At 42.6% G+C, this 21,277-nt stretch overlaps 1 protein-coding gene across 2 annotated transcripts in view; it reads left to right on the forward strand.

The window, feature by feature from the left end:
• Nucleotides 1-21,277, forward strand: part of LOC149221930 (glucose-1-phosphate adenylyltransferase small subunit, chloroplastic/amyloplastic-like) — a 232,799-nt gene that overhangs the window by 187,316 nt on the left and 24,206 nt on the right. For both annotated transcript variants that reach the window (XM_089385271.1, XM_089385270.1), the window contains exon 4: nt 12,423-12,602. In XM_089385271.1, the coding sequence (XP_089241397.1) occupies nt 12,423-12,602 (180 nt within the window). The remainder of the gene's footprint in view (nt 1-12,422; nt 12,603-21,277) is intronic.

Here is a 21,277-nt window from a genome sequence, read left to right on the forward strand (position 1 = left end):
GATTCAAAGGGGTCCAATATTCTCGAAAGGAAAAGGACAAAGACCCCTCACCTCCTAAGGAATCACCTAAGGAAGATCCATCACCTAAGCAAGCCCCTCTTAAAGAGTCCATCCCCAAAGTTCCTCCCAAGAAGAATCCTCCAACAAAGGTCAATAAAGAAAAGGGTTGTTAAATTTGGACAACTAGGTCCAAACTCCATGTTCTGATGCTCAGATTAAGAGGCTAATATTTTTGTTGGATTCCTCTTTCTGAGAGGTGTAAAATCCATATAAAAATAGTCTTAATCCGATGAGCAGAACTTATATTGTGAATTTATTATTCTTAATAAATTATATGTGCAAGGTCAGCCAGTTTTGTAATGTAGGCTCACATGCCCAACAGATGTGTCACACACCCTCATTGATGGATATATATACAGGAAAAGTTGGAGAGAATTTTATCACAACTCAACTCACATCTTCCTCTCTCATCTTAGAGAGTACGCTACCTGGAGGACGAATTTCAGCCACACGTGGGAAGGACGAAGAGGACAGACCGTACGGATTTTCTGCTGCTGCTAGGGTTTCGCAGAAAGTTTGACCAGCGTTGACTTTGGTCAACGCTTGGTCCAATCAAGCTGAAAATTGGTGGAAAGTTCGATTTTTGAAGGCCGTACTATCTGGCACAAAAATCGAGGTCAAAGGGTTGACCGTTTTGCTGCTGCGTTGACTTTTAGCTTGCTGCCCCTGCGTTGACTTTTCAGGACAGCGTTGACTTTTTGTAGAATTGACTTGGGTTGACTCATCTACTAGTTGGAGGGATCTTGTGACACATCTGGGCTCGCTGACCAAAGGAGACTTTGCTGGTTGAAGCATCCTGTTGACCGCCGAAACGAACACACACATTTTTCTTGTTTCTGATTTGTCTTCTGTAAGATCTGCTTATATGTTCTATCTGCATTTTGCTTAACTACTTGTATGATTGCTGTGAGAAAAGTGAAATTGCTCTTAGCATAGAACATCTACAAAACTTTACATGGTATCGGAGCTGAGGTGAAGACAAACTCTATCTATAGCAATCATCATCGAAATAAGCATGCCCTAATCGAAGTCAATGGATGCCTTTGTGTCGCTGTACATAGAGGATTATATACGCTATCAATGATATACGTTGTAACGGAAAGATATACAGCGCAGCTGTAGAGGATATGTTTAGGCAGTAAAGGAAGCCGCAGTCATAAGGACATGAGGCTACCGTCATGAAGAGTCAAGTCGTAGTGATGAAGAGGTATCTGCAGGCTTAAGGCTCTGGCCAAAGTGCGAAGAGGAGTATTTCTGTGTCTTTTGTTTATGATCTGATTGGCCAAGTAAGGAAGGAGGCTAGCTGAGCTTGTAAAGAGGAGTTTTGAGCATAAATGCAAGGGTTATTCTCTATGCACAGGCCGTTGAGTGATTTTGAGTTTTACAATGGGACAAAAGTCTGTTTTGAGAGGGCCGAGAGGCCCAGCAAGGAGCAGGAAGAAGGCCGCAGTACCCTTGACCATCAACGTAGGAATTAAAGAGGTTTGAAGGCTGTATAGTGGGTTGTCGTAGAAGCCACAGAAAGCCCTAACCAGGGCCGAAATTTCAGGGTCCTGTGCATTGGTCAAAATGTAGTTGTGGACAGAAATATGACGTCTATCACAGGTATGTGCTTGTCTTTTATAATGATGAATTTGCCAGATACTATGGTCCAGATTAGACAGTTTGCAATTCTGGTATAATGGGCTGTAAGAAGATGCTTGGTAAAGCTCCAAGTATAGTCCCTTGAGAAGGACAACAAGGGCTGTTAGAAGGTAGATGATTTGGAGTCTTAAAAATGGATATATGGAAGAGCTTAAGGGTAGTCAAGTGGGCTTATTATCAGACCCCATCTTCTGTACGTATGACAGTGAAATATGACAATATGACAGAGTTTTTGACAGTGATCTTCTGCACTCATTGTAGTGTCACTTACTCTTATAACAGTTATGCATAGCAGTGATATTGTTCTCTTGACAAATGGAGATGATATATGGAAGAGATATTTGTTCCTATGACAATAATGTTTGGGCAGCGACTTTAGTGATATTTGGACAATGTTTCTTGATGTATGGAAGTGATTCTTGTATGACAGTGATTTATATGGCTGTGATGTGACTATGATATATAGGACAGCATGATGATGATGCATAGGCAGCATTATAAGATCATGAACATGAAGGGCTGCCTGATTTTGGAAATAATCATAAAGGTGTATGTAAGGGCTGAAGGAAAACATACAAGGGGACCTTTCCCCTCAAGTGTCACAAAGACATCTGAGATATTGCAACTGGTTCATTCTGATCTTTCTGGTATGTTGCCTGTAACATCCCTGGGGGGATGTTCTTACTATATGACATTTACTGATGACTTCTCTCGCAAAACCTGGATATACTTCTTGAAAAAGAAGGATGAGGCTTTCATGTGGTTCCGTACCTTCAAAGCCTTGGTGGAAAATATGACCGGAAAGAAGATCAAGATTTTGAGGACTGACAATGGCACTGAATATGAGTCAAATGAGTTCAAAGACTTCTGCAGAGAAGCTGGCATTAAGAGGGAGACCACCACTGCACTCTCTCCACGTGTTTGGGTTTTGTGGACAGAGAGATCTAGAGGAGAATCCGCAGTTCTAAAGAGCCCTCATACGCTGTCCCAAGAGGCCCTTACACGCTAAGAATAGGAGCCCTAAATCTGCAGTATATTGGGCCCTAAATCTCTGTTTTATTGGGTGCAGGTAAGGGCATTTCCAGTGAAGGAAGAGGGGATGTTTAGGTCACTCCTATGACTGTTTTGGAGTGAAAATTAACCAGCAGAAAGGCCTCAATAAAGGAGACAAAATTCTGGGTTGATTTGAATATTATGTGCGGGCTGGAAACTCTGTTTCAGCAGGCCGTGGGTACAGGAAGCCACCTTTGGTAGGCCGCAGGCCCTTACCCCACTGAAAAGGCATTGCGTGGGACTGTTTTGGGGCTAGATTGAGCCCTAATCAACAGCGTGGATGCAGAGGACTTATACAAGGGTAGCACGTAGTTTTTGAAGGCTGTTTGGTGACTTGGTTAAGGGCTGTTGCAGCATATGGATGCCCTAACCAGTCACAATTAGGAGCAGCAGCGAAAACAGATTGGAACAACAATTTATGCCTTGTGTTGGGTCAAGGAATTTGATCAGTTTTGGATCAGATGGTTGGGCAACCTGTGGGAGCAAATTTGGAGGCTTGATTGGGTGATCGTAAGCCTCAATTAGTGCAGATCTGACTGTGTTGTAGTGTTGCAACGTGATGATGCAAAGGCAGCATGGGTAGCATGCAGCGTGATGATGCATAGACAGCAAAGAAGATATGAATCTCCACTAGGAGTATATTACAATGAAAAGACCAGATCTGTCATTCTTGTTGATTTGGGGTAGCAATGTGATGCTGTATAATGAGAGCAACATTACAGTCATTGAGGTGCAAATCCATGATGATTGAGAATTGACTATGACGATATATTTGCACCTGTGGCTCGATATACCACCATCCGATCCATCATAACCCTTGCTGCTACGCAAGGATGGAGTCTTCATCAGATGGATGTCAAGACCGCTTTTCTGCATGGTGCAATAAAGGAAGAGGTGTATGTAGAACAACCTCTGGGATTTGAAGTTCAAGATCGAGACACTTATGTCTGCAGGTTGAAGAAAGCCCTCTATGGGTTAAAGCAAGCACCCAGAGCTTGGTATGAGAGGATGGATAGTTACTTGATGAAGCTGGGCTTCACTCGAAGCAATGCTGATCCAAACCTTTACTTTAAGGTTGTGGAAGGAAAGCCTCTCATTCTAGTGCTATATGTGGACGACCTCTTCCTGACAGGTGGTGACCCTCTCATTCATCAATGTAAGAGGGAGCTTGCTGCTGAGTTCGAGATGAAAGACCTAGGACTGATGCTCTATTTCCTAGGCCTAGAGGTCTGGCAGAGACCTGGAGAGATTTTTCCTTTCTCAAGGAAAGTATATTGTGAAGCTTCTGGAAAGATTTGGGATGGTGGACTGTAAGTCCGTGTCGACACCAATGGAACTCAACTTTAAGAAGTTGAGTGGCAGCGCTGCAGGGCCTATCTTGGCCAATCCTACTGAGTATCGTCAACTCATAGGAGCTTTGATGTTCTTAGTGAACACCCGTCCGGACATATGTTTTGCAGTGAATACTTTGAGCCAACAGATGGTTGAGCCTCATCATTTTCACTGGGTTGGTGCCAAGAATCTTTTGAGATATCTTCAGGGCACGATAAACCATGGGCTGAGATACACTGCCGGGAGTGTGATACTCCGAGATATACTGATGCCGATTGGGCTGGCAGTGTGGTGGATCGTAAGAGCACATCTGGATGCTGTTTCAATCTTGGTTCTGCTTCGATCTCATGGATGAGCAGGAAGCAGAAGTCGGTGGCTTTGAGCACCGCGGAGGCCGAATACATTGCTGCTAGTATGGCCTGTTGTGAAGCAGTTTGGTTGAGGAAGCTCTTTAGTGAGCTGTTCCAACATGTGCTAGATACCACTGTAATACTCTGTGATAATCAGAGTGGGATTCGTATGACTGAGAATCCTGTGTTCCACGACCAATCCAAGCATATTGATATCAGGTACCACTTTATCCGGGATATGGTACAGCGAGGCGCCGTAAGGCTCGATCATATAGGAACTGATGAGCAGGTCGCGGATATTCTCACTAAGCCCCTGGGGAAGGTCAAGTTCCTAACCTTCCGTGAGAGTCTTGGTGTCGTGGAAAGACCCTATGATGTGGGTCCTGTTGGACGATGAGCTCTGGGAGCTCTGGGGGGCTTTGGGGATAGCTTCTCGAAGCTATAAGCACTCATAATGCTTATGCCCCACCCTTGTGATTATTGAGCTGGTTCGCCACTCATTTAATCTGTGCCCCGTATGCATCCTACCCATTGAGTTCAGGGCTCATGGGAAGTACCTCTCATTTGGCCAATGAGGTGTGGAAAAGCTAGAGACTATTAGCAAAGACTGATGGACGCATCAGAGATTGCCGTACTCTCTATCTAGGATGGCATGGTCCAACCTCTTGATCTGGGATCAAGATTTGTGAGGTCTGGGACCTCTGGACTGATTATGTCAGTCGGGGAATGATGTCTTTGTGACTGACCCACTTCTGTTCTGAAATTAAGAAGCCAGCAAAGCAAGTTTCGGCGGGATGACTCACGATGTTGATTGCACTAATAAATGGAGTTCTCCCTAGTTGAGAGGGAGTGTTAAATTTGGACAACTAGGTCCAAACTCCATGTTCTGATGCTCAGATTAAGAGGCTAATATTTTTGTTGGATTCCTCTTTCTGAGAGGTGTAAAATCCATATAAAAATAGTCTTAATCCGATGAGTAGAACTTATATTGTGAATTTATTATTCTTAATAAATTATATGTGCAAGGTCAGCCAGTTTTGTAATGTAGGCTCACATGCCCAACAGATGTGTCACACACCCTCATTGATGGATATATATACAGGAAAAGTTGGAGAGAATTTTATCACAACTCAACTCACATCTTCCTCTCTCATCTTAGAGAGTACGCTACCTAGAGGACGAATTTCAGCCACACGTGGGAAGGACGAAGAGGACAGACCGTACGGATTTTCTGCTGCTAGGGTTTCTGCTGCTAGGGTTTCGCAGAAAGTTTGACCAGCGTTGACTTTGGTCAACGCTTGGTCCAATCAAGCTGAAAATTGGTGGAAAGTTCGATTTTTGAAGGCCGTACTATCTAGCACAAAAATCGAGGTCAAAGGGTTGACCGTTTTGCTGCTGCGTTGACTTTTAGCTTGCTGCCCCTGCGTTGACTTTTCAGGACAGCGTTGACTTTTTGTAGAATTGACTTGGGTTGACTCATCTACTAGTTGGAGGGATCTTGTGACACATCTGGGCTCGCTGACCAAAGGAGACTTTGCTGGTTGAAGCATCCTGTTGACCGCCGAAACGAACACACACATTTTTCTTGTTTCTGATTTGTCTTCTGTAAGATCTGCTTATATGTTCTATCTGCATTTTGCTTAACTACTTGTATGATTGCTGTGAGAAAAGTGAAATTGCTCTTAGCATAGAACATCTACAAAACTTTACAAGGGTCCTCCTAGGAAAGAATACAGGAAGAAGGAAAAGGGGAAGGAAGTTAAACTTCACATTGACATAGGGGTTGTCGTGGGAAATATGACTATACATGTTCCCCTAAAAGGAATTGTTAAGCTTCTCGAGCAACAACAACAACTTAAGACATCCCTTGAGATTCAAGATGAGGAAATACTTGAAGAATTGCAAAACATTCACATCCCTGATCGAAACCCGAGGCATAAACCTTTCTTGCTCACTTTGGCTATCAATGACCTCTTCTTACACAATTGTATGTTAGATTCTGGTGCTTCCGCCAATATCATGCCTTTGACTGTTATGAAGCAATTGGGTCTCAACATCACTCAACCATATAAAAGGGTGTGTGGTTTTAATTTCAAGCATGTGGAAGTAGAAGGCATCATCAAAGATCTTAAGGTCTCTTTAGCTAGGAATCATGATATATCCCTCCTCACGGATATTATTGTCATTGATATACCTAATGTGTGGGGGATGTTGTTATCTCGGAAATGGGGAGCTATCATTGGGGGGCATGTTCAAATGGATTTATCATATGCAACCATCCCCCAATCCGATGGTACCCCTTTTATCCTTTATAGGGAGCCTGCTTATTCGTTGCATGTCATCAAGCCTGGACCATATTATGAGACATGCGAGGGCAAGAAACCTTCCCATATCCTCCCTACCCAGGAAATCTGAATCCTCAAGCGACCAATCTCTCAAACAAGCAAAAAGTGGAAGCCTAAGAAAGAATATAAGGTTGGGGATTTAGTCTTGGTAGATAAGGATCCCATACCCATCAGGATTCATGGAAGGGTTGGGGATGACTATTACTACATTGCTAAACTTAACGATGAACTTTGGCCTGAGCCGGTCAAATTAATTTGTATCACCTCCTTCCTTGAGACTTGACATTGTATTATATGTATGGGAGAGTAGGATGCATTGCATGCTAATTTTTGCATTATAAATAACATCATATGATATTTCTCATGGTAGTGTTGATTTGGGGTAGCATCAGATGTGCTCTAGCCATGAAAATTGGTGGAGAGGCTAAAGCACATGAGATCTCCAATACCCGGAAATGGTTTGGGCAGATTCTACCTGGTTAAGGAGATATTAAAATAATTAATATTTTTAATGGAGTCCTAATTCTAAACTTAGGAAAAATAAAATATTAATGAGTATTACTATAAAATTGGGTTAGAAGGTTCTAAATGACATCGATCAAGCCAAATCTAATCTTAATCGTTGATTAGAGATGTAATCTCGGCCGTTGAAGGACCAACAAGAAAAGTATAAGAGGAGGCTTGAGGGTCAGTTGGAGAATACACCAGAGTGATCAGCCATTCGATTTTCTAGAGCGGCGTTTTCTAAGAGAAATCGAATCAGTGATCAGTTTGCAGCGAGGGGTAGTGAGTGCAAGGCAAAGAGGCAGAGATAGTGCCAGAAGTCAAGTGCAGAGGCAGAGAGGCATACGCTGAGCCAGAAGGAGCCACATAAAGGTAGAAGAGACTGCGCAAAGGCCAGAAGGGTCTGCGTCATCCACGCAGAGGCTGCAGGAGTGACGCAAAGGGCCGTAGAGGTTGCAGCGCCTCATCGGGCTGACGCAGAGGGTTTCGGGCTGACACAGAGGCCAGAAGGGCTAACTCTGAGCTTCAGATTGTGCTAGAGAGGGTTTCGTGGGGCAGACTTTCCAAATATCTGCTTCCGAATAGAGAGATATTACTGCCGAATTATTTTCTCTGTCGAGTGAGCCAGTTTGGCACCCAGTTGTACTCAAAAAGACAACATAATAATATAACCCTCAGAATTGTTACACCTATTTTCCCAAGTTGGGTTTTTTCGGGGACGAGTTGTCCAAAAATAACGTTGTCACTTGTGTGTTTGATATTTCTTTCAGTTGTTGATCTGTAGATGGTTAAGACTATATTGTGTTTATTTCAGTATTTATATGGTTAAATAACTTGTTCGTAATTAACAAGTAGGAGAAATAAACCAGAGAATACAGATAAAATTTCTAACGGGTAATACTTAGAGATTTCAATATGGTATCAAAGTGTGGTTGCAGATCACTGGAGAGCTGAAGGCACCAGTTGAAGCAGAGCATTTGCAGCAGAAACAACTGTCCCAAGTGACAGAAGTTGTTCCTTGCAGAAAGCGGTAGAAGAAGGGTTGACGCAGAGGGACTGCATCATCAGTCCGAGCCAGAGAGAGGCCAGTGCAGAGGCTGAGGAGGGCAAAAAAGGCTCACGAAGAGCCACGCAGAGACCAGGAGGGTTGACACAGTTGGCTAGGGGAGCATTTTAGCCAGTGTCGGGATTGCGCAGAGCCTAGAGGCTCAGTCCTTTAGTTGTTGGGGCATAGGAAGCTGTGGGCAGATTGCGAGGAGTGAAGTTGGTGGGGTGTTGTTGTTGGCTGAGACAAAACAGTACCAAATTGCGACTCAACGGTTGGCAAGTGGATTTCTAGGAGGGAAACAAGACTCAGAGGGAGTCGAGCAGAGAACTTCCATACGGGAAGTAGAGACTCAGAGGGAGTCGAAGAGAGAACTTCCAGAGGGAAGTAGAGACTCAAAGGAGTCGAAAGTAAGAGCAGAGAGATGCCCATGAATGGACTGAGGGATTAGGACAGGCTAGACGAGGCGTCCAATTTTGTGGTCTGGAAGGTCAGGATCATGTCCATTCTAGATAGACATCGCATCAAAGCCTTCACCTTAAGAACAATGGCTATCCCAGTTGACCCCACTGATAATGAAAAGTACGAGGAGGAAATGGCCAAGGCGAAATGCATCATCCTTGATGGGGTCAAGGATCATGTGGCCCAACATATTGTCGATAATGAGACGGCAAAGGAAATGTGGGACACCTTGAAGACGTTGTATCAGCATACTTCTGTGCAGAGGAAGATGTTACTTGAGAATCAACTGCGGTCATACCAGATGCAGAATCATCAGTAGGCCCAAAGGGATTTTGGAGGGGTTTTGACTCTTGAGGAGTTTCTAAGAGATCTGATTGCATTCACTTGGTATATTCCATCATCCGTGTAATTTACCTTTCGTTCCGGTGCATTCTGATAACTTTAAAACAAAGAGATATTATTGGGCCTGACTCAATTAATTACGCTTAAGGTGGCATTCCAGGAGGAATACTTGACAAAACACCTTAGTGTAATAGCTCGTTGGAACCGGAATTAAAATATCTATAGGATGGGATGGTTAGATGTGAGTTTCAGTGACCTAAGGAGATATGGTGACCAATTTACCCTTTTCCCACATTAAAAAGAATATTTTAATTGAAATAAAAGAGGGAAAAGTACTCCATGATTAAAATAATAATAAAATAGGAGGTTCTTGAGGGGTCCGTCAGATCTATAAAAGAGGAGGAGGAAGCCATTGGAGGACATCTTGGATTTGTATTTTCTTCTTGTGGAGAGGTTTGAGAACCCAGTTCTCTACTTCAGCAATAGCCCCAGGACGGAAACCCTCGTGTGATTCAGTGAGGATGGGCGAGTACCCACCTTCCCTTGGTGAATTCATCCAAAATTCACAGGATAGCTCAACAGTTTAGTTTGGAGGCCAACTTCCTATCTCAGTTATTTTGGATAGTATGTGCATGCAACCCCAATTTATCTATTATAATAAAGATGAGATTGTTCATCTTCATCTTTTGGTTATTTCGTTGTATTCTATGGGTTATATTTTACATGGCAATGTTTGTTAAATGAATGATAATTTTTATGGAAAATTTTTGGTTGAGTGAATTTCTGCGAAATCAACAAAATATCTCATTTGGGACATTACCCAAGAAGGAACAATATTTCTGTACTCACAAAATCGGGGACATTACAATATTGCAAAAAATCTATGCTAGATTCTTAAGAGTGAGGGTGATCCACTTCGATAGTTGGGGTATCCTCTACCTGATCCATAAAGAAGGCAGGACTTGAGAGTTATTTATTTGTCGGATGAATGGGCTTTGGCTTGAGAGCATCCTTAAAGCAATTATACTTAGAAGCAGGAGGTTCACCTTCGCCTATGGCACCACTGTTTAAACTTGAAACAAGAGAGATTGAAGCGTCCTTGGTAACGTTATAATCATTGAGTGAATGTTCCTCTTGATGTTTCCTACCTCTGTGAAGGAGACGCATAAAGATGAAAGGGATTCTTGTCCGATCTTGAATTTTGGTAGCGAGCGTAGATACTAGATCAATTGCTTTCACCTGAATGCAAAAAGTTCCACCAAAGAATGACCTGACAGAGACCAAAAATTGCAGGAGATTTGGATCAATGACCTCAGCTTGGGTCCAGGAAGAACCCAGTGGCAAAAGAAATTACCCTTTATTTACTAGATATGATGCAAGAGCAACAGAATGAGGAGGATTCCAGCAAATGGCATAGTCCTGAAGTGAAGAATCTCTCAAGAACACAGTGGCAGATGAAGACACTAGGGTTTCTATCGCTAAGATTATTACGGTACAAGTAAAATAAAATTATTTTTATAATTTTCACCTCCCAGAAATTATTAATAAAAATAAAAACTAGGATTTCTTGCGTTAATTATTATCTACAAATTAGTGGTTCTGTGCTGCATTTTATTAATGTTTATGGCTAAATTTTATGCTGTAATATTTTACAGGGACTTTTAGCCAAATAAATAAAAAGGAATACTACATGTATATACTTCAACATCACCTCTTAAATCATATTGTAAAATCTTTATTTGGAGGTTTTGGAAAACCTTCTTGTTGGGATTTCTTCTTCCCATTGTGTCCTCATTCTCACAATGGTCATCCAGAATGACATGAGAGTGCTAATCATTCTATAAGGGAGTTTTGGCTTTCACTCCTTCAGCTAGGGGCCGGGCTACCCTAACTTCCTCATTGAACTTTTGGAGTATATTGTCCAATTACCTTATGGTTACATGTTCATGGGTTTTAACTTTTAACATCACCATCTTTGTTATATCCCTTGCAATTCCCTTCATTGACCATCCTCAATTGACTACTTATCAAATCTCAAATTTGAAGATCTCATATCGATTGGCAATGTGCTTCTACCAAAAATGGCGGTAATGTTGCAACAATAGGAAGAATTGAAACCAACCACAAAATATATGGGAACAATAGACATCAAACTAACAACAAAACACAAAAGGTTGGGGCTGCTTGCACAACTAAGTGGATTGCACTTGCAAATCAGGATATGCGGAGGAAGAGCTCTCCATTGTAGCTTGTTGATTGTATTGATGAAGTATTAGAGAAGAAAGGGTGAACTCCTTTCTTAGACAAAAAGATAGAGAAAGCTTAAATTAAGACCTATGTTATTAATGCAAATGATTAGTCCCATATCACATAAAATTGGCCTTCTACAAATATTGGAATATGATGCCATAAAGGTTTGAAACTATAACATTATTACAAAATCATGAAACTTCACATAAAATAGTTCGTGTACATAGTATCTAATGCCTATTATATATGTTTTGGTCTAGTTCATTGTTTCATATTGGCCTGATACTTTATCTAGTGCAAGGTGACAGAGCTATTCCTTCCAAGCAGTGTACGTTGTACTTTGGAAGCAAGTTGCCCTTCTTAATTGCTTTTTTAATTACCATAAATGAAATTCTGTATGTTTTAAAGTCTTTCTGTCTTGCCAATGTCAAAACTTAACAAGAGAACTACAATTAATGCTTAAAATATTGCCAGACATATACCACACTCTTGCAATAGATCTTTCTCCTCACTATTGTTAAATCTATCATGTAAGGTGCAAGAGATTCTCTCATTCAAATGCACGATGATGAATAATGATAAGACCAGGAGTTGTGGAGTGTGTATATATGAATGAATTGAGTTTGGACTCCTTCTTGAATGACATATTATGCTAAATTACCCTCTAATTGGTCCTAGCCAGCATGCATTATTCATTCCCAAACTCCCTGGTAGAAATCACCATCTATGTCAGTGGTCTCCATATGAAGAGGACCTCCTTAACTTGATGAAACATCTCAGTTCCATCAAGGCCTTGTTTAATAGTAAAACAAAATTTTAGTTGTTTTTGCACTTAGTTCAATGAAGCTTCCTTCCTTTTCAGTTAACGTTTGATTAATTGTCTGAGACACATTTTTCATTGCTTGTCAAATTATTATTATTATTATTATTTGTATTTGTGTATGATAACATGATTTTTTACATGGAACCTTAACATTATGCCATTATTTTTCATTATTACAATGTTTACATTTCTATTTATTGACTTGTATTCAGGTTGATACTTCAGTGTTGGGTCTCAATGAACAAAGAGCCAAGGAGATGCCATACATTGCAAGTATGGGTATCTATGTAATTAGCAAAGATGCAATGAAGAAGTTATTATGTGAAGAATTTCCTCAAGCCAATGATTTTGGGAGTGAAGTAATACCTGGTGCTACTTCCATTGGGATGAAGGTATGTTAGAGATCAGAATCCTTGCTTTCATTTTCATTTTTGTGAAGTTTTCCATATTTGTTACCTATTTATTATATGCATTCCCTTTTATTCTCTTTTATTCTCATTCTCATATACTATACTCATTTGAAGTTATTCACTAATAGATTTCAGCACCAAACCTGTCTCAATGCAATGGTATTTATCTTTCTTAATGGAAGATCATTTGTTTGAATTAGTTTTGAGAATCTTTGAACTTAGTTATGAAGAGAAATACCCAAAATTAATAAAACATGTACCTAAATCTATCCAATTGCATTTTGTACCTATACACAATATTGTATTGTAACCTACAGTTATTTCGTCTTTGTGATAATATTACATGGAAATTGATAAGATTACATAAATTGTTACATCAAGAGGCTAAGAGTGTTATGTACATAACTTGTAATATTAGTTTCTTCGTTACTCTCCTAGTAGTATATCTTCCTTCCTTTTATTCACTCACTGTTCTACTTTGGGCTTCCTCTTTAGGATTGGGGGGGTCTTCCCTTTACTTCTAGGCATGTTGGCCTAGTCCTTAAAGGGTTCGTATGGGAATACCTTATCATGATCTTCTATATATGCATGAGGGAGATTCATGGGTAATTGTTTTCTATTATATATTTTCTACTGTATTTGGGAGGTTTTCCCTCTAAATAATATTCCATTCATGATTTTGCATGCTATTAGAGTGGCATTGTGGTATTCTATGCTATTTTGGATGGATTTGGATCATAAGTTATAAAATGTGGTACCAGAGTAGAGGATTATTGGACTGACACGTTCAAGGAATACCCTTAAGTCCCTGAGCTATAACTTTTGATGGGGATATCCACATTCAATTCCATTTAATCTTTTGCAAAGAATACATCTAAAAGTGTATGTAGTTAAAATTTCAACAAAACTGGTGTGGAAATATTTGGTTGTGTATAATTTTCTGTGTTCTCTTCTGTCCACTCTTGCCATTCTAAATTATAAACATCTGTTTCTTTGTTCAAAAAGTGTATAGTACATCTATTTGCTCTATCTGAATAAGATTTGATGTTATTCTTATTTTTCTGCCTTTGCTCCTTCATTTGCTCTTCTTCATCAATCTTGTACAAAAGAGAAAAAATGATGTAACGCACACACACACAAATAATGTCATGCATCTTACCACTCTATGATTTTATTGTCTTGCTATATCAGTGTTCCTTTAGTGTGTTACCCTTCATGTTGCATGAGGCTTGCACCTATGATTTTCATCACAACATTTGTGATGTTTTGTCCCAAGGATTGAGCTTGTAAGATCACTTTGCTAGATGTTTTGATGGACAGGGGGTGCATTTGTATTTCGGCTTATAGACGATGCTATCTTTTGGTGGATTTGGTGCTGTGACAACTACTAGTAACTGTGGGATGAAATGTTTTAGTGTGCTAACAGTGATCTAATTGATGAGTTAGCATACGCCTAATGGCCAAAACTCTTGATGTTGTAGTGCACTACCATTCTTTATTAGTGTTAGTATGTTTGGGGTGTTTTAACTTAGTGATTATTTAATGTTATGTTCCTAATAGGAAATTAACAGTGAATAACAGAAAAACATGCTCATGAACAACACCCAAAAATGGAAAACAGACATAAGTAGTATATACACGTATATTGGCACAAAAATTGGGTATTTATATTAAATTTTGAGCAGAATAAGTACAATATAGTGAGGGAAAGAGGAACCTGGGCTTGCTACAACAAGAAAGCAAAACTCAGGTTGAGAAAACACTGCCCAAGTGCTCAAATATCAGCCCAACTAAGCTCTGCGCAAACCCAGTAAATTCTTGCTCTTGCTGCTGGAAGAAAATGGTGATATCTGCCACTCTTGCGCTCAAAACCTCCTAAAATTGCAAGTGGTGCTTGTCCACAATGTGCTCAACAAAACCCAGAAAGGAATATGCCCTACACCAACCACCCAGAAAACCCACAAAATGGTGCAAATTACCACTGAGTAATAAAATGCACTGCTGAACAAAAAGGGGATTTCTGGCCTGAATACTATCCGAAAAATTCTGCAAATTTAACTGGGACCTCTCCTCCAAATACCCATAAAAATCCAGAAAGATTTGGGCCTCGTTCCAACCCTCCGAAATTACCCCCAATTCTTGTGAGCTCATCCACTGACTGGGTAATACGTGCTACAAGAACTACCTCTGGAACCCTTCCAAAATGTTGGGAAAATTCCCTCGGCAATCCTCCTTGTATCTTCTAGCAAGCCCAACTCCAAATCCTCTGTCAAGACTTCCCCACAATCAACCCTCACAAAGAACTGTGCGGTCCAACAACTCTTTCTGCGCATGCCCCGGGAAGAATGATTCGACATGGGCTATACTCACAGCATCTGCCCACAAATCTACCTGAAATTTGTTGTAGAATGCCCAAGGAATGAACTTGCAAAAACCCGAAACTAACTCAGCCTATAGCAACTTCTCCCCAAGAGCACGTGATCCATTTTCGACGCCCAGATTGCTCCACAATGCAGCTCGATTTCCCTGTAATCACTCCAGAATGCCTTCAAGGAATATGACAATGCTCCCCTAGGGTGGAGCTAAAGGTCCATCGAAGGAGTGGGATTTCCCCTTAGAAATCTATGGTGCTGAACAACACTTTGTGACCCAACTAAACAACTTGAGTAACAATGGTTTAGATGTAAAATTAGCAAAAGGTACCCAAAATGAGTACTCCACCTTCCATTAATAATTTTTTCCCCTTCTCTTGCACTGTGGGCTCCACCCAACAAATTTCCTTTTTCCCTCCTCTCTCCAAGTCGAGCTCTCCAAAGGGTGTGTATTCCCTCATGGAGTGGCCCCCACCTTCCACCAGCTCCACGATTTTCCTTTTTTCTTTTTTCTCTAAAGTGGGTCCCCTTTCTATATCAAAATTAATATTCTTTTGATTTATCCATTCTCCTAAGATTAATGCCAAAGTATTTCTTATTTGCGAAAATTGAAAAAATGGAAATTTTTCTTAACAAAATTAATTAATTGGGGATATTACAGTCCTCCCCACCAAAAATTGCTTGTCCTCAAGCAATGCCTGAACAAGCACCCTCTCGATCAACTGACCCAAACTGTCGATGTGAACAATATCGGAGTCGCAAATGTGCCACCGAGTCATCCCTGATCTCTGCACTGTCCTGGCTTGGGGAAATCCCTCGGTACCAGGATCCCAAGCCATCATGACCTGCATGAGGCATCCCCTGCTCCACTCACTGTCCAGCCTAGCATGGGCACCAGACACCCTCAGCATACCGCCACTAAGTAGAGCATCATGGTAGTATAAAATCCTGATCGTCTCGTCATGAAACTTCTCTACCGAATAGTCCCTCTTGTGCACTTCAGGTGTAGGCTCCTGAAGTGTTAATTTTTCTTAAGGCTATATAGTTGTAATATCCCTAAGGAAACTTTACAGTAATAAACAAAGCATGCATAGACGAAAAAACACAGAAAATTTTCCCAAATATCAGAACATGAAATAGAGCCAAAAACTGCGCTGCTGAGCCATTTTATTGATAAAACATGAGGTTACAATGGGTGCTTGGAAAGTATGCAAGAATATGAAGTCCCCCAAGCGTGTTGGTTGATCTCCCTTTGGCTCTGCGCCAAAATGCCCAGAAGATGAGTTGCTGGATTTGAAGAGTAGCTGATAGGACCTCCTCCGGTGCTCAGAAAATTCCGAGAAATTAACCCCAGACTCTCCACCAAATACCCACAAAAACCCACGAAGGAATTTGTTGATTGCTGACTTTGGAATTTCGGCCCAATTTTCCTTCAATGGCACTGCTGCTGGGTAATTCGACCCACCTGATAATCCTACTGCTGAAAGCCCCCAAAATGATTGCAATCACCAACAAATCTCCTCCCCAAACTCCTCCCCAAGTTTTAGCCCAAAATTCCCTTCTCTTCCTCAACCCCCCGCATGTGACACCTCCAATGACTACACAGTACCTGCACTGCTGCTACTGGAACTTCCCCAAACTCGCACTTTGTTGCTCCTGGATCGAACTGGAAAGGATGAGACTCCCTCTTTAGGATGGTACTCAAATTCCACAAAGCAAGGGTCGAGATTTCCACTTGGAAACCTCTTGTGCTCAACAACACTTGCAGACTTGGCTTTAACTCAAGCGTGCTAGTCTAAGACAAATCTCAAATAACCATGAATGCCCAAAATGATTACCTCTTCCACTTTTGGTCAAAGAGTCTCCAAAATGCTCATGTGAGCCGAACTTCGACTTTCCCCCACCAATCTCCCTCTAATGAGTGCGTGTTTCCTTTGTGGGCCGCATTTCTCTATGGGTGGCCCCCACATACCACTAGTAGCTTGATTTTTCTCCTCTGTCCTCTAATGTTTGGGCTTCACTTTACTCAAAAAGTCACTTGGGACCTCTAAAACCACATTTCCTAAGTGTAAGTGCAAATTTATCCAAAATTGGGCAAAATTGATATTTCCCCTTAACAATGTTGCTAAGTGGGAATATCACAGTCCTCCCCGCCAAAATGTTGCTTGTCCTCAAGCAACTGTAATGAAGGATGCAAAAGCATCTACTCCCCCTCCCAAGTGGCATCCTCATCAGGTAGGTTCTTTTATCTGATCAAAAATTCCTTGATAACCCTGTTCTACAAGTGCCTCTCACGGGTGTCCAAAATAGGCTCTGGCTCCAAAACTAAGTGCCCCTCATCATCCATAGGTGGTAGCTTTGTAGTTGCTATCACCTACTGCCCCAGTGCCTTTTCTAGGAAAGACACATGAAAAATGTTGTGTACTCGTCTCCCCGGGGGTAACTCTAGCTCATATGCCACCTCCCCAACTCTCCCAATGACTCGGTACAGCCCATAGAAGCGAGGCTTGAGCTTCTCGACCCCTTTCTGCTTTATTGATGACTGCCTGTACGACTGGAGCCTCAAGAAGACTAAGTCCCCAACCTCAAATTACCTCTCTACTCGGCCCCTGTCTGCATAGAGCTTCTACTGGTTTTGCGCAGTCTACAGGTTATCTTTGAGAGCCCGCAAGATATCTTGGCTCTCCTGTATGCAATCCTTGACCCTAGGGGCCTTGTTATCTCCAAACATCACGTCAGCAAAAGATAATGCATCATAACCATACAAGGCTCTAAACGGGGACATACCTATGGACATGTGGTACGTGGTGTTGCAGCAACACTCACCTAAGTGCAACCACCATATCCATGCACGCTGCTGACCCATCATGTAGTTATGTAGGTAACCCTCCAGCCATTTGTTGACGATCTCCGTCTGCCCATCCGCCTAGAGGTGATCACTGATGCTCGGAGTGAGTTATGTGCCCACTAGTGGAAACAACTCCTTCCAAAATCCTCCCATGAATTCGCTATCTCGATCACTAACAATGGTCTTCGGGAGACCATGAAGTCGAAATACCTCCCTTAAAAACAATTTGGCCACCTATGAGGTCAAGGACCATGCTGAGATGGAGAAAAAGTGTGCAAACTTTGTCAATCAGTCCACCACCACGTATATGCAGTCCTTACCCTGCACTGTGGACAACCCAGTGATAAAATCGATTGACACGCTCTCCCACTTCCCCTCGGGAATAAGAAGAGGATGTAGTAACCCAGCAAGGTGTTTCTGCTCACCCTTGTTCTGTTGGCATGTGTCACACTCTTGAACATGCCTCAAAACATCATCCTTAAGGCCCTTCGATGCAAGGCGCTCCCTGATGGTCATGTATATCTCGGTAAACCCTTGATGTCCTGATAATGGTGAGTCATGGGCTGCCTACATGATCTTATCCCTCAACAAGGTGTTGGCTACTAAATAAATCCGATCCTAGAAGTAAATGACCTCGTTCATCACCCTGTACCAATCACCCATCACTGAATCGTCAAGGACCTCACATACAAAATGATCCTTGGAATACTCTACTTGCAGTTGTGCCCTCCAATCAGGTGCAATGCTCATCAACAAAAGGGTAGTTGGCCTCCTGGACAATGCATCAGCTACCATGTTGTGCTTCCCTTTGACATACTCAATGTTAAAGTCATATGCCTGGAGTTTGCTCACCCACTTCTGTTGCCTCTCCTGCAACTGCTTCTGTACCAAGAAGAACTTGACACTGTTGTGATCTGTTTTGACCCAGAACCCGTTTCTCACCAAGCACTGCTTGAACTTGGCTAGCGCATGCATGATAGCTAACATCTCCTTATCGTAAATGGAGTACAATCTCTCGTGGGGCAGTAGCTTTCGACTCTTGAAAGCTATCGGGTGTCCCCCTGCATCAAAATTGCTCCTACACCCTCCCCTGATGCATCACACTCAAGCACAAAGGGTTGTGCGAAATCGGGGAGTGCCAACATCGGGCAGCTACTCATGACTTGTTTGAGGCACTCAAAAGCCTCCTGCGCCCCATCTGTCCACTCAAATGCCCCCTTCTTCGTCAAATCAATGAGAGGAGCTACTAACTGCGAGAAGCCCTTCATGAACTTTCGATAGTAGGTACAGATGCCCACAAAACCCCTCAACTCCATCACATTCCGAGGCTCTAGCCAATCCCGAATGGCCGTGATCTTCTCCTCATGGGCTCTCACACTGTCCTCTCCAATAATGTGCCCTAGATAGAGCATCTCCGTCAAACCAAACTCACACTTGGACAACTTAGCGTAAAATTATTGCACCTCTAGAATACGCAACACTGTCTCTAAATGTTGTAAGTGTTCCTCCTAAGTCCGGCTGTAGATCTATATATCATCAAAGAACACCAACACGAAATACGTGGTTTATGCAAGATTGGAAGGTGTTTGGTGCGTTGGTCAGCCTGAAGGGCATAACCAAGAACTCGAAGTGCCCATAGTGGCACCTGAAAATTGTCTTAGGGATATCCTGGTCCCTCACCCTGATCTGGCGGTACCCCGAATATAAGTCAATCTTAGAAAAGAACTTAGCCCCCCTCAAGTTGTCCATCAGCTCATCTATGCGTGGGATGGGGTAACAGTTCTTCATGGTCTTCTTGTTGAGGGCTCGGTAATCTATGCACATGCGTAAGGACCCATCCTTCTTCACCAAGACAACTGATGAAGCAAAAGGGTTGGAACTAGGCCTGATGTGCCCAAGTGCCAACAACTCATGAATGGCCCTCTCAATGTCATCCCTGTATGCCTTGGGATGTCTATAGGGTGTAGTGATCACGACCTGTACCCACGGCTCCAACTCAATAGTATGCTCAAAACCTCGATCAAGAGGTTGCCCAAGCGTATGTCTCCAAACACCACTAGGTACCTATCCAAAATAGCCTGTATGTCTGGGTGTGGTGGCTTGGGCTGACCCCTAGCCTCAGAAATCCTCAACTCCACGGCCCACTCAATATCACCATGCCTCAAATCAACCTCCATCCTATGGGCCGAAACAGTCTGTGGAGGGTAAGAGTGCATACCCCTCAGCAAAACCAATTTGCCATCTGGCCCTGTGAATTCCATCTTCCTCCAATCTGTAGTGACTTGGCCAAGCGAATAGAGCCACTGGACACCCATCACCACGTTGGTGTCCGACACATCTACCACAAAAAAGTGGTATGTCACTGAATAGTTCCCCATGGTGACTGTCAAGGCAGGAACATAGCGAGTGCACTGCATGGTTCTATCTCCTGGCACAAGAACTGAAAATCCCTCAAACTCCTCAGTTGTGATGCCCCTCCTCTGAACCATCTGTGCATCGATGAAGTTGTGGGTAGCCCCACTATCCACCAAAACTGAAACACATTTCCCTTGCACTGTGCCCCTGGTCCTCAAGGTCAAAAACTTGGGTACCCCTCACAAAGATGCAAGGACCCCTCCTGTTAGTGCGAAAGGAGCTCCCCCTAAAGGTGGTGGTGGTGGTGGTCCTCTCTCCACATGTTCTGCGCTCTCATTTCCGCCCACTTCCAGCTCTACATCGTCCTCCAGGTCATTGTCAGAAAAGACCTCAATGTAATGGGCCTTGCTACTGTGCATCTATGGCTTGGTGCCCATGGTTCCTGACAGGGGAAACACAACTTCCTCCTTCGGAGGTCCCTCCTCTCCTCATCCAACTCCTCTCGCCCCTAGTTGGCTCTCGATGGTGGAGCCCTTGTGTCTCTTCCCCTCTACTGGAATCCCTGTCTAAGTGGTAACGATGATCTAGCCCTGGGTAGGGCATCCTGTAGATCTCGGGCCCTCCCCACTACGTCATGTAAGGTAGTGGGCCTGTTGGACCTCACCAATCCCTTCTATTGTGGCTAATTCTAGCACCTTCAGCATGAGTGCTTCAGGGGACCTAGAAAGCCTCCTAGAGATAGCCTCTGGGTTGATTGTAGACTAGTGCCTAGGACATCTTAAATAGAGGAGTGCATGGAAGATTATGAGTGGGGTTTCTGTTGCACTCCAATTGTCACGTAATAAAAAGATAATAAGAGGGGCTTGGTTCAATAGGCCTTCATTAAGGTAGACTCAAGCCAACACATGGATCCAAATGCGGGGGGTATATTGGGGCAATCTCAAAGAGAAATGTCTTCTTCTGGTGGCCGACACACAACAATGAGACAACTTAATACTGAAGTTGTAGTAAAGTGAAGAGGAGGAAAGGAAGGAGGGAAATAGGTGTAGAGGGTTGTAAACAGGACAAAATCCTAAGCAGCG

This window comes from Pinus tabuliformis, chromosome Q (genome assembly GCF_031772625.1).
Source record: "Pinus tabuliformis cultivar Carrire ecotype Pingquan chromosome Q, CPIR1, whole genome shotgun sequence".
Taxonomy (NCBI): domain Eukaryota; kingdom Viridiplantae; phylum Streptophyta; class Pinopsida; order Pinales; family Pinaceae; genus Pinus; species Pinus tabuliformis.